This window comes from Monodon monoceros, unplaced genomic scaffold, assembly GCF_005190385.1.
Source record: "Monodon monoceros isolate NGI ecotype Baffin Bay Population unplaced genomic scaffold, NGI_Narwhal_1 Super_Scaffold_22, whole genome shotgun sequence".
NCBI classification, from domain to species: Eukaryota; Metazoa; Chordata; class Mammalia; order Artiodactyla; family Monodontidae; genus Monodon; species Monodon monoceros.
The window spans coordinates 26281725-26296894 of NW_021703779.1; the positions used below are offsets into that span (position 1 = coordinate 26281725).

The 15170-nt window shown below is 37.4% G+C and overlaps 1 protein-coding gene across 1 annotated transcript in view; it reads left to right on the top strand.

Moving 5' to 3' along the window:
* Positions 1-15170, top strand: part of IL1RAPL1 (interleukin 1 receptor accessory protein like 1) — a 1341257-nt gene that overhangs the window by 1281980 nt on the left and 44107 nt on the right. The window contains exon 8 of the mRNA XM_029241535.1: positions 13559-13682. Within this exon, the coding sequence (XP_029097368.1) occupies positions 13559-13682 (124 nt within the window). The remainder of the gene's footprint in view (positions 1-13558; positions 13683-15170) is intronic.

Sequence of the window (15170 nt, forward strand, 5' to 3'; positions counted from 1 at the left end):
ACTGAGTATTTTCACTAAGTCAAGATGGTGTTTGATTCAGAAGCCACATCCTATCAGCAAAACTTGCCATTAACTTTTCAACACAGGGTATCCCAACAGCTAACACCAAGGAATTAATCTGTTATAAAACATCATCCAGATATGAACAGATGGCTTTATTCTTCCTCTATCTTAGGCTGTGTAAAAGTAGCCAGGGTTTCCTGGAAAAGATGTAGAAGTAATTGCCACATTTTACCTATATCGATTAGGTGTACTAAAGGGCATTCTCTATGAGATTCAAGTGTTAGGGGAAAAAAATCAAACTTATTAATATAGCTACAGATAGAGCACCAGTCATGTGAATGAGTCCAGAAATATGTGGATCATCTTTATGGAATGACACAAGTGGTCATTTTCCTAAAGACAAGAAGATTCAGTTATTTTAAATACTTCTATAACTTTCCGCCTAGAGAGTTGCTAATATTAGAACATAAATTAAAAATCACAGAATAATAGTGATAGGCACAAAGATAGAATTCAGAAAATCATATACCTTCTTTAGGTAAGAAAGCTGTAAAAATATTCTCAAGCGATAACCTTTGTTAGATGCTGACACATCTCAGATGGTACTTTACAGTCTTTTTTATTGAAGACATCTTGACGGTTATAAACCTTCTAGATTGGTGTCTCACAAGCCTTGCATAAGGCAGTTGTGATTAAAAATCATGTGGAAAACCTCCCAGTAGCTCACAGAAAAGCAACCAGTCTGTCTGGTATTGGGATATGTGTGTGAGTTTTAATAAGGTGTTGGTTTAGTTTAAGGGCCAGGAGTAAAGATAACACCATGAGAGAGAATTGAGTTCTAGAAAGTGAGATTGGGAACCCCAAAAGGAAGGAAAATTTAAGAGTAATGTTGTAGCTTCTCAAGACATTGCAGGTTTAGAGACAATAAAAGTACTTTTAAGCATGGGGGAAAAAATGTCTCCTTGAACCTAAGGTTCTGTGATCAGGAAAGAGGCATGAAAGTTAGAATAGCAGGGTTACTTTCAATTGATATTAAAGACACCAATAGTAGAATAGACTGAGAAGGGAGATACAGGTTCCAAAGAGAAATAACATGTCTTTTTCAAGAATGAAAAGAACTGAAAGAAATAGCTCTTTCGTAGACTGGAAATGAAAATAACAGTGAATTTTTTTTTAAGTATTGAAAATATCTATGAATGCTATCAACTTCTGAAACTTTCCCTGATTAACTCAGCACAGAAAATTCCCTCCCGTTTTGAACTTCAGTTGTTCAAACTGCTATCATTTTTCCTTCTATGAAATGTGGACCAATAAACCAAACTTCGTGGTATATTTTAGGCTCAGAATCTGTCAGAAGCGTTTTACTAAGCCACTGTGGAGGAGAGACAAGCAGAGGAAAGCACTATATGAAACACCAGCAGTTACACTGAGTACTTTTTTTTTTTTAATTTATGTATTTATTTGGCTGTGCCGGGTCTTAGTTGCGGCATGCAAACTCTTAGTTGCAGCATGTGGGATCTAGTTCCCTGACCAGGGATCGAACCCAGGCCCCCTGCATTGGGAGCGCGGAGTCTTAGCCACTGGACCACCAGGGAAGTCCCACACTGAGTACTTTTAATATAATGCTGACCAACAAAAGCCCTTGTAGGCAGGAATGAAGAAAACACAAAATAGTGAGTTCACTGAATGTTCATTTACATTTTAAATAATAAACATCATTCATGAGCTATCATTATGTCCTACATTAGCCATGTTTTATAAGCTTATAAAACCTCCTGAAGAATATTTCATTAACCTTGAAAGCCACATAAACCTAAGGATTATGGTTTATATTTTTTAAAAGATAAGAAAAGCAAGCTTTATGAATATCCAGATTATCTCTTAAGACCCTGAGTGTTAGGAAACTTAGGGGGGGTTCATTAAAATGCAGATATAGCCAAATGTAATTGGAATTGGACCTTTTATTTTAGTGCAGCCAGTTCATTTAAAAAGCAACAAAACAAAACACCCTTTTTAAGTCACAAGGTACTATGTTTGCTTTAGAACAGGTGCTATTGGGACTTTCCTGGTGGTCCGGTGGTTAAGACTCCATGCTTCTACTGCCGTGCAGTGCAGCCAGAACAAACAAACAAACAAAAATAGAACAGGTGCTATTGACTGTATTACCCCTAAGTAAATTCCTTATAGTTTTCCTCCAGTTAAAGCTAAATCCTTTCTTAAAAGGAGACTCATTCTTAATGTCATATTCTCCTTCTCAGAGAGAGCATTTGTAGTTTTCTGTTTCTGCGTTTTGTATATAGATATTGTGGGAAATTATTAGAGGATTAGCAAGAGATAAATGTGGTTCTTGTCTACATCAATAAGTAGATCAAATTAGTTGGCATAGTGTCATGAATTTTATCCTGCCATACTGCAACCTGGGCGACAAGATGAAAAAAATACTTTCTAGAGGTACTGGTTGGATGGCAGAGGTACTGGTTGGATAACAAAAGGACCCCAAAATACAATGTCTTCAGTAAATTAGATGTGTATTTCGCTCATCACATAGACAAGTACAGGGAAGTCCAGACTGGTGGACGATTCTGTTTCATTATGTCATTCAGGGATCCAGGTCCCTTACATCTTATTGCTCTACTATTTTGTCTTCATATATATGACAGAAGCAAGTTCACTGACCCATCTGCTTTCCAGCCTACAGGAAAGGGGAAAAGAAAGTCCAGGGATGAGGCATCATCATAAAGGAGATGAATGGGAAATTGTAGACATCACTTCTTCACGCATCCCATTGGCCTGATCTCTGTCATTTGGCCATATCTACCTGCAAAGGAGCCTAGGAAATATAGTCTGTAGCTAGGTAGCCATGTACCCAACTAAAAAAAAGGATAATAGACACTGGGAGGCGTTCATTGGTCTTTACCTCAATAGGTATCAGCCAGGGTTTGGAGATGACAGATTAAGCACAAAAAAGATGAAGCCGTTATCAGGACAGTCAACTCAGGAGCATGGCAACCTAAATGTAACACTTACACTTGATAAGCTGTTGTGAACATTTCAGTACCCTTCACCACCTCCACTAATATCCCTTCCTTTCCTCCTCCTTTCGTTTTTCTTTCCCTCTCATTCCTCCTTTTCATATTCCTAGTTTTCATCTCCCTCTGTCTCTTTCTTGCTTCAATTGCTTTTGATACTGTGTTCTAAAGAATTTGCTGATCACTGGCCACAGATAACTGCTTTCTCTATGTATGTTAATGGATGATTTAAATATACTTGGAGGCTGAAAATGGAATAATTTGCTTTAAAAATGTGAGACTCCAGAAGGATGAGAAAGCACCATGAGAGTTAAAAGAATCAATGAGGGATTTAGTACAGTGGCTGTGTAATTAATGGAGCAAAAATAAAGGAGATGTCTTATCAAGATGCAATCACAGAGGGCTTCCCTGGTGGAGCAGGGGTTAAGAATCCGCCTGCCAATGCAGGGGACACGGGTTTGAGCCCTGGTCCGGGAAAATCCCACATGGCTTGGAGCAACTAAGCCCGTGCGCCACAACTACTGAGCCTGCGCTCTACAGCCTGCAAGCCACAACTGTTGAGCCCGCGTGCCACACCTACTGAAGCCCATGCACCTAGAGCCCATGCTCTGCAACAAGAGAAGCCACCACGATAAGAAGCCCGTGCACCGCAACGAAGAGCAGCTCCCGCTCACCGCAACTAGAGAAAGCCCGCGTGTAGCAATGAAGACCCAATGCAGCCATAAATAAATAAATAAATAAATAAATTTATTTTAAAAAAGAAAGATGCAATCACAGAAATTTGAGATTAGTAAGTCCTCTGCAACAAAAACCTAAAAATGTGTGCATTACCCAAAAAAAAATCTACTTGTGGAAGACTCAAAACAGTTTTAGAAATGAATAAAATTATAAGCAGTTCTGATGTCTTTGGCAGAAAGCAAACCACAAATCTTCTTTTCCATCCTCTTTTTCAACTGATGGGCAAAAGTGACCCTACTTCCCTGTACATTTAAAAATGGCTAGGATGGTGAATTTTATGTGTATTTTAACTCAATAAAAAATATCCCCCCGAGGGCTGCCCTGGTGGCGCAGTGGTTGAGAGTTCGCCTGCCGATGCAGGGGACATGGGTTCGTGCCCCGATCCGGGAAGATCCCACATGCCGCGGAGTGGCTGGGCCCGTGAGCCATGGCCGCTGAGCCTGTGTGTCCGGAGCCTGTGCTCCGCAACGGGAGAGGCCACAACAGTGAGAGGCCCGCGTACCGCAAAAAAAAAAAAAAAATCCCCCCAAATCGTCCTACTTCCTCTCCATCATCACCAAAAGTTTCTGAATAACATTTGTAAGCAAATCCATTCCCTGGCAGTTAAACGTTTTCCACTGAGCAGTTATCAGTTTCCTACTTCTTTTAGCTAATACCCATTTTCTCAACACTCAGGTGCAACATCACACCTCCCAGGGGTGAGGTCATCAGGTGGCACCAGATGTTTAGTGATTCCTGATGAGCCCCCCTCTTCAGCTTGGTGTCCATTAATTGTTCTAGATGCTTTCAGGGAGGAAGAAATTATCTTCTACTCTTCTAGGTTCTTCTGGCTGGTCTAAGAATTAAATTGACGTGAGACGAATTAACAGGAGAAAATCAAACAAAAGTATAATGACATGTATACACGAGAGAGACCCAAGCAAATGAGTAACTCACCAAAATGGACAAAACCCTCACCTTAAATACCATCTTCAGCTAAAGACAAAAGAGGATGTTGGGGATACTGGTTTGGGACTTGAAAGGGAAGGCAATTCATATGGAGATGGAAAAGCAAAGGCTTTGTAAACAAATGCTTTCTGGGCCAGGCAGAGACAATGGGACACAGAGTGGACTCTTATCTTTAGGTTCTGCCTAAAATCTCCCCCACCACACGTAGCCCATATTCTTTGCAGATAGCTCTGGTGATAGCTCTATTCCAGGAACAGGATCTCTATCTAAATTCTTTTAGGCAGTTAGGGGGATAGTCAGAGTTTCTTGTTGAGTCTTTTGGGCCTTGATTGTTTTCAGCTCGGAATAATCCATATGCCAAAAAGACATTTTGGGATGGCAAGTTTTGCTCCTCTATACTGCCAGAAACTTATGGATCATGCATCTAGAAGGCAGCCATCAAGAGCTACCATTTGAGTCCTTACAAGAATCTTTGAACTATCTAAAAACAATGCAGTAATGATATTCCTATTTTGTACACCCTTTCCTTTCAAACGCATGAGATTTCCTCTCCATTCTGGAGGGGCTGTGCCACTGCCTTCCTTCCTCTGATAGGTGTAGGAAATATACCCAATAATTCATTCAGATTCCAGTATGCTGCCCTCAGGTTCCTGAAGGGCATAATTTGGCCTAACTTGATACATGAACTACAAGTCATCACTTATAGAAAAGTTTAAGTCCCATCGTAACAGTAACACTAGTAATAGTAATAATTGGTAACAATTTGTGAGCACTCATTCACCATGGGTACTGTGGATGTACATTAACTCATTTAACTCCAGGTTATTTGTGGTTACTTAAATCCCCTTGCAATCTGCTGGCCAGGAAAATAAGTTGGTTTGTTCTTAAAATCTACAGAAATATGCTGTAAGATAGTACAAAATACATTTTCATAAGGAAATCTGACACTACAGCTGAATTATGGTTAGCAAATTTTAAAGTGCATGTCTTGTTTTTCTGTGATTTTGTTCCCTTGAAATTTGAGCAGACGTTGTTACATCCTGCAGGAATAACAACCTCAACTATGAGCTTAATATAACCTATCCCTTCCATTTCTTTCCTTTCTTTTGGGATCCTTAGATAAATCTCTGATTTTCAAAGAACTCTGTGTGGTTAGTTACTGGCAACTATTACGTGCCATAGGTCCTAATACTTATTTGGGTAAAATGTCTTGAGCAAGTTGCAAGGGAACTTTCTCTCTCTCTGTGTGTGTGTGTGTGTGTGAGAGAGAGAGAGAGACAGAGACAGACACAGAGACACAGACACACAGAGAGACACACAGAGAGACTGAGAGACACAGAGAGAGATTCTTCATTTCAGAATAAAGTCTTCTGGAAGAGGAGCCATTCAGTTTAACTAATGACAAAAGAGAAATATGTTTTGTAAACCACTTTGCTTTTATCTTAAATGGAGAGTCTTTGGCAAAACATTTATTTTTACCGTGATCGTAGGGTAATTTCAATACCCATGATTAATGGTGCAAATGAAATTAAAACCCCCTACTATTCAACATCTTATTTAAGAACGAAATGCTCACTATTTCCTCATTCCAACTAGTAAGATCTCTGGATGCTGATGCTTTTTAATTAGGGAAGAAATTTCCTTTTAATTGAAAAGAAAACTTTTTTTTTTCAATAAGTTAGAGAGTGTCCTCTAGTGGAGAGAGAATCTCTGCTCTCAGCAGATTTAGAAATGGCCAAATGATACCTAGTTATAAGAAGGTTACACTAAATAGCAAGTGTCCCTACTGCCGATTGGAATCTGCTTGTTGAAGAGAAAATGCATTATTTTTCCTCTAAGGCCCCCTCACATTGTGGCCTACTTGAAAGCCTGCCGTATGACAAGCATTGTTCTCATTTTAGATAACAAATGATTTTTTATGACCAATTTTAGAGTGCTTCCTTCGGAACTTGGTAAGATTGAGCTGACAGTGCACCTTTCGGCCAAAAAGGCAGCAGAAGCATTTAGTGCAATTTACTGAAGCTTTTACAGATATCAACTTGATACAGCAAGAATGCCATTATCTTCGGGACTCCAGCCCTGGCTGACTGATATATTTGATGTGTGTGGCTCCCCAGGCCATAGCTTAAATTTTTCTGTTATTATTTGAAGGAAAACAAAGAAACAAAATTGAGGGGGAAATTAATGTGACTCTTTTCTATAACCTGTGGAATTCTAATGCTAATTTCCTGTATTTCTGGTTATGTATAGTAAATAGTATTAACGTTATCACTTGGGTATCAGAGGTCACACTAGAGGAGACTTTTTTCAATATATAAATGGAAGGGGATAAGGGAGAGCTTTGGTGCTTGACTCTCTAAATCACATGCTAGGCTTGCCTTATCAGAAATTGCATGTTACAGCAAATTAGAGAGCAAAAGATAGAAAAGATGGATAGTGTCTCTTGATAACAGGTCAAATAGTTTGGACTTAAATAGAGTAAAGATAAAATTATATTGCTGATTCTTCTATTGGAAAAAAAGAAAGGAATAAGGAGAGTGTTCTTAAATCCTTGAGTAGTCGAACACATGTCAGAGACATAATGTGTATGTATGAATATCATGTGTGTGGCTTATTTGAATGGTAATAATAAGCAGTAAGGCTAGCATTGTATTTCTGTTAACAGATAATGTTCAGAAAAATGTATCATCACGACTTTCATACAGATATTAAAATGAACACATGTTAAAGATTTTTTGCTCATATGATATGAAGGGAACAGGCAGGTGTTATGACCAATTCAAAGGTAAAGTCAAAATAGTATATTAAACAGAAGAAAGGAATGCTGAGATAAATTCCAAGTAGAGACAAAATTGATTTTTCCCTGGGGTGAGGAGCAAGCAAGGCTAGGGGAGCGGATAGGGAATTAAGTCGAATGGCTACCAGACAGGAGAGAATTTACATATCAGTTACCTACAAAGAGTTACAAAGAGTTGAAAAATCACTCAAAGACAGGAAAGGGCTAAAATCTGATAACTCAGAATGGTGTGCAATAGAAAAATGAGTAGTTTTCCACAGAAACACAAATGTTTTTCCTACATTCCTTTGGAAACCTAGTATATTTCTATAGCTTAGATTGGCTCATCAGTGACCCAGTTGTACAGTCTACTTCTTGTCTATGCCAGCAACTTCTCTAACCACCACTGTCATTATTAGGAACCCTCTTTCCTAGACTCCCTGTCCTTGCTTCCTGCTTAAAAGCCCTGACGGAATGTTTTTTCAATCTTGTTGCTTTTCTCAACCCCAACTCCAATTTAAACAGAGTTCAAGGTAAAAAGAAATTGTTCCAGACAGTTAACTGTAACCACTTGCATGAAAATCACCTGGGAGTGCTTGTTAAAAATGAAAATCCCTGGAACCCTATACACTTGCTGAGTCAACATCTGGTTTTGGGAGAGTGGGAGTAAGTTTTTTTGACAGTAAGTTCGAGACTCACTGGCTTCAGTAAAGAAAAAAATATAATATCTGGAGCCATATTCATCTAAACTAAATGATATTGTAGAACATATGAGTGTATAAAATAAACTCTGGCCTGAAAGTTAGTGGAAATTTGCTAGAAGAAACAAGGTTAATGGTAGCATGAGGAGTTGCAATACTAATAACCTTTCCTCTAGTTGCTATCAAAATCTGCCTATGGGGACTTCCCTGGCAGTCTGTTGGTTAGGACTCCGTGCTTCCACTGCAGGGGACACGGGTTCCATCCCTGGTCAGGGAACTAAGATCCTGTATGCCACATGGTGCAGCCAAAAACAAAAATCTGGCTATGATTATTTTAAAGTTGAATATCTGGAATAATCTATTAATGATTTTTCTAGGCACTATGCTGCGTCCTTTTATTGTTTTTCCTTTTTAATTGAAAGCATACTCAGATACACATTAGACAACAAACACAATAAAGAAAAATTTGTGATCATTCACTATTGTCTTAATTTTCTTTGTATTATTTTCTGTTCTACTGAAGCTTTTCTAATTATATATTTAAATCTGTCAGTCGTGAACTTTCTTGTTACTTCTAGGCTCTAATTCTAAGAAAAGAGTTTTTTTCCTCTGCAGATTTATAAAATAATATATTTTCTCCTAGATAGTATATACATTTTATAATAATATTTAACTCTTTAATAAATCCCAATTTTTTTTGTTGTATTAGTGAAATTAATTTTTGTTTCCAGGTCATAATTCAGTTCTGATAACACATTGCCTGGAGTTAAGTCTGGTACAATTTCTGAGCATTTATATCATTTTTCTTTAAAAGCATAAGCCTTCAACAGTTTATTCATTTCCTATAAATTCTCAACTAAAATTATAAATACATCAGAGGGCCTATAGCACAGAAGTGGGGAAATAAGCATTTTAGGTATGATGTTGATAATTACATTCTGTGGTCTAATAAAAACCCTTTTATCTTGACAGTGTTTTTATAATTTTGAACAACACTGGTTATTAATAAAATAATTATATGTAATAATAAATTTTTGGTTTAATATTAATAGTAAGAACCACAAAAATACTACTTCACATTCACTAGAATGGCTATAATCAAAAAGACAGGTAACAAGTGTTGGCAAGCATGTGGAGAAATTAAAACTCTCATACATTCCTGGTGAGAACGTAAAATGGTGCAGCCACTTTGGAACACAGTTTGGCAATTCTTCAAACATTTAAGCATAGAATTATAACACAGCAGTTCCATTCCTAGACATATAACCAAGAGAAATGAAAGCATATGTCCACACAAAAATTTGTACGAGTGTTCAAAGCAGCTTTATTCATGATAGTCAAAGAGTGGAAACAACCCAAATGTGCATCAATTGATAAATGGATACACAAAATGTGGTATATCCATACAATGAAATATTATTTAGCCATAAAGAGGAATGAAGTATTGATATATACTGTGACATGGATGAACCTTGAAAACATTAAGCTAATCAAAAGAAGGCAAAAACAAAAAGCCACATACTGTATGATTTCATTTATATGAGATATCCAGAATAGGCGAGTCCATAGAGATAGAAAGTAGAAGTAGGTGAGTGATTGCCAAGGCCCAGGGGTCTGGGAGGAACTGACTAGTGACTGCTAATTGGTTCAGGATTTCTTACTGGGGTGATGAAAGTCTCATATACATTGACTGTGCTGCTGATTTCACAGTTCTGCGAATATACTGAAAACCATTGAATTGTACATTTTAAGTGGGTGAATTGAGGATATGTGAAATATACCTCAAAAGAGGTATGAAAAATAGAAAGTGGTGTGCTGGTATATGTTTAACAATTGGCTCTCCCAGCGTCCTTCTGAGAATTACACCGCCATATAGGTGGTTGATATTTTCATTTATATTGGAAAATAAGAGTGAAACATTGGAGATGTATGTCAGAACTTCATTTGTTCATCAGTGATGTAAGCAAATCCTTTGCTGAATTAGATGATAATTTTTGGATGCCAGAGGAATTTTTTTATGTTTGCAGTATTACCAGTGTAACAGCTATAGACATGACACTTTGAAGTTTAATCTGCATTATTAACATTTTCTCCATATTGTCTTAAGTACAGACAATCAGCAAAACAGTAAATCATAGCCTGGTTTGTAGCATTTGGCAATTCGTGGGGTAAATACTCTCACCATGGCTGATTGCTGGCTACTAACATAATCTCACTTACTGTGCGTTTGGGAAGAACTGTGCAGTAATACACTATTATATGGTATTTCTGCCATACCAATACCACAGAAGAAGAATATGGAAAAATAAATAGGAGAGTTAGAGTTTGGGGTATTTTTTACCTTAGTTTTTAATATAGTATATCTAATTATAAGTTTCTATAATTTAATTTTTAATAATGACTATGTTTAACAACCTGCTTAAAGAATTTCTGAAAAATGTAATAGCTGATTCTTAACAGGCTGGTGTGAGCCAGCTCCGACCCACAAGAGAATTAACGCCTGAATGAGGAGGCTCTGAATGTTGAAGACTAGTTTACAAGACAGACTTGGCCTGTTGAGATAGGCTGGAGACATGTAACCTTTAATTAATGAAGCTTTGAAAAAAGAATTCAAGGAAAAATGCAAGTACAAGAGATATTAAGCAGGTTATTAATTTGAAATCATTTATTGAGTTGCCAATATATTCAACACGCTGTAATGGGTCTAGTAATATACAAAGGTAGTTACAGATGTAATTTCTGCCTTTGGGGAGCGAATATCCTAGTTGCTGGACTAGACATGCAAACAAACCAACTATTGTGAGGAATATATTATGATAAAGTACAGATATGTTCCAAGGACTAGAGAGGAGAAAAGACGGAGTGAAGAGGTGCTATTTGAGTTGGGACTTAATGGATGAGGAGTAGTTTACTAGGTGGAAATGAGGAGAATTTAAAGCAAAGAATATAACGTTAAAAAGCGTGAGAATGTGAAATAGATCATGGATGGACTACTCATAAAACTCAGATGCTAAAAGCCTGTTATGTAACTGGCATGTCCTGCTTCATCAGCCTGAGTTACAAACACAGTCATATTATTTTTATTTTCCTAATTCCTGTTTCCTAATTGCCTAATTAACTTTCTAACCAAAATTTGCTAATTATATTTTCCTAATTTTCCTGGTTGTGCTTATGAATCTCTATCTATCCTTATTGAGTGGAAGTGCATCATCTGTCCCTGGGATCTAGAGACTGTCATACAGAGTGAAGTATGTCAGAAAGAGAAAAACAAATATCGTATATTAATGCATGTATGTGGAACCTAAAAAAATGGTACAGATGAACCGGTTTAAAGGGCAGAAGTTGAGACACAGATGTAGAGAACAAATGTATGGACACTAAGGGGGGAAAGACACGGGGGTGTGGGGATGGTGGTGTGCTGAATTGGGCGATTGGGATTGACAAGTATACACTGATGTGTATAAAATTGATGACTAATAAGAACCTGCTGTATTAAAAAAAAGATGAAAGAAAGAAGGATAAATTTTAAAGAAACAAACAAAATTAATAGTAAAGGAACCTATTTAAAGCTGCATTTGGGCTTCTCTGGTGGCGCAGTTGTTGAGAGTCCGCCTGCCGATGCAGGGGACACTGATTCGTGCCCCGGTCTGGGAAGATCCCACATGCAGCGGAGCGGCTGGGCCCGTGAGCCATGGCCGCTGAGCCTGCGTGTCCGGAGCCCGTGCTCCGCAGCGGGAGAGGCCGCAGCAGTGATAGGCCCGCGTACAGCAAGAAAAAATAAAAAGCTGCATTTTGCCTCTTAAAAGTTTGTAGACATTTTCTGGACTTATCTGGTCACTAATAACGGTTATTGTATATAGAATCAAAGTCCATAAGGAATCACTTAGTTGGAGAACATTCAGACATAAACAAGCATAACATAAAAGGAAAGGCTATATCATGCACCTTAGAAATATTAGAACAGCAAGAACTTAGTTATGAACTATTCTTACACAGTGGACATAAGTAAAATAATAATACAAATTTTATCCAATAAAAATTTTCTTGTTGTGGAACTTGGAGAATAAATTTTACGTATAGGTTGACCCATACCAGGACTTAGAAAGAATGCATCTGTAACTGCATTGTGCTTTGCCCTGGGTTCATATTGTAGAATCACTTGTAAGCCCCGTTTCACGAGGTGTGCACTATTAACTCATAGTTTAGCTGTGAGGCTTGCAGTCTTTAGGAACCTCGTTCTCTTCACCTTAAAGTCAGAGTTGTCAGAGTCCTCTAGAATATTCTCAGGAATTTATGAAATGAAGAAAGTTTCCTTACTTCAGATGCCTATAAAGGTATCCCTGGAGCCTAGTTTTCAGCCCTTCATGTAGTCCTCATCCTTGTGAGTTCCCCTGCTCCAGTCTAAGCTGGAGTAGGTCTCCACAGGTCTCTATCCCACCCCGCATTTTCTAGCTCTACTTGGAGACAGCAAGACCTTAAAACTATAATGGTGCTGGTGTATTTCAGTTCTCTAATGCCACCTGAGGCTTGGGGAAACCAGGTGTTTGCAAAATCACATTACCTGTCCAGAAATACGCCTTATTTTCTGCAGGCATTAAATTCGCTTCCACTTTTCAGTCAGGGACCTCCACTTACCTTATTAAGTAATCAACCAATCTGTATTCACCATTATAGTGGTCTCTCTTGAGTAGCATATTGGAAGAAACTCATCTCCACAGTAGTATTATTGATTTTACATCTTATAAACATCCCAAATATTTATTGTCAGGAGTTGTTCATTTGTATTTTAATGCGCTTTTTTACCTGAGCGTGTGTTGGTTTCCTTAATTAAAATACTATTCCTCATATAGTACAAATATTTTAATAACATTTTTAGGGAATCCTGCATTTTACAATTTCATATCTTTCCCATGAAAAGATTTTGTTCTCTTTCTGTTTTCCACATTCAGGACTGAGAAACATCTTCTACCTGCTTTATAAAATCTTATATTATCAACATTATGTACTGTCTGATATCATGCTTTGAGAAGGGCACGTCACCTCCATGGTACCATTCCCAATAATTCATAACCTCAATTTAATCATGTGGAAATATCAGGCAAACTTAAATGGAAGAACCTTCTATGAAATAACCAACCAGTGTTCTTCAAAATCTTATAAGTAATTCACTTTCCACTAAATAAGCTGTCAAAAGCCCACATGAATTTGACAAAGATAGAAAACATCTGAAAAATGTGACTTTAGAAAGATGCTTCATTAAAACAATGAAGTGATTAAAATGTTACCTGCCACTTTGCCTAAAATAAGAGTGTACAAACGGTTTTATAACACATTTTCATCACTTCTCTCAACAGGCGATTCAGCTAATCTAACCTGCAGAGCTTTCTTTGGGTACAGTGGAGATGTCAGTCCTTTAATATACTGGATGAAAGGAGAGAAGTTTATTGAAGATCTGGATGAAAATCGAGTTTGGGAAAGTGACATTAGGTAAAGTAATTTTTGTCTTTTAACTTATACAATCAAGATTAACTTTTGTTCTCTTAGTGAATAGAAAGTGAACTAAAAGAAAAGAAGGGGTTTGGGGGAGTGTTTTACTATTATAATAAAAATATTGCAACATTTAGTGGCAAAGAGGCAAAATAGTCTTCAGAGAGTGACTATGAAATTGTCAAACAGGAGTGCCATTTGCAAAGAATTTAAGAGAATTAAAAAGGAGTTTTTCACTAAGGAATAAACTGAGTGTGAGAGAGACCAAAATAGCATCAAATATGGAAAATGTCTGAGATCAGATGATACAGCCACTATGTAGAACAGTATGGGGTTTCCTTAAAAAACTGCAAATAGAACTACCATATGACCCAGCAATCCCACTACTGGGCATATACCCTGAGAAAAGCATAATTCAAAAAGAGTCATGTACCACAATGTTCACTGCAGCTCTGTTTACAATAGCCAGGACATGGAAGCAACCTAAGTGTCCATTGACAGATGAATGGATAAGGAAGATGTGACACATATATACAATGGAATATTACTCAGCCATAAAGGGAAACGAAATTGAGTTATTTGTAGTGAGGTGGATGGACCTAGAATCTGTCATACAGAGTGAAGTAAGTCAGAAAGAGAAAAACAAATACTGTATGCTAACACATATATATGGAATCTAAAAACAAAAAAAAAACAAAAAAAGGTCCTGAAGAACCTAGGGGCAGGACAGGAATAAAGACGCAGACGTAGAGAATGGACTTGAGGATACGGGGAGTGGGGAGGGTAAGCTGGGACGAAGTGAGAGAGTGGCATGGACATATATACACTACCAAATGTAAAACCGATAGCTAGTGGGAAGCAGCCATATAGCACAGGGAGATCAGCTTGGTGTTTTGTGACCACCTAGAGGGGTGGGATAGGGAGGGTGGGAGGGAGACGCAAGAGGGAGGGGATATGGGGATATATGTATATGTATAGCTGATTCACTTTGTTATAAAGCAGAAACTAATACACCATTCATTGTAAAGCAATTATACTCCAATAAAGATGTTTAAAAAAAAACACGGAAAATGTGATATTATGCCTTCGGTTTATAAGAGCTCTTTTTCTTAATTGTTGAGAGAAGATATTAACAGGTTTCTAGGATTCAACCAAACGCAATCTTTCTAACTTCCTTTTATATGTTTTTACATATTTTAGGCATCATGTTGACTATAAAGCACTTGATAGGAATGATAAAGGATACAAAAAATGTTTTTATCACCTTTTTTAGTCTGACTTTAAGGTCTAAACATTAATATAGTGGGAATAATAGTGAATAATTAAAATACAATCGATTTTGAGGGCATCATGCTTAAGCCTCTTGCTTTTTTAAAAAAAATAATTAATGTATTTGTTCATTTACTTTTAAATATTGAGGTATTCAATTATGACCCAAAGTAGGCTTATACACAGATACTCATTTTTAATCATAATGTAAATTGGCAA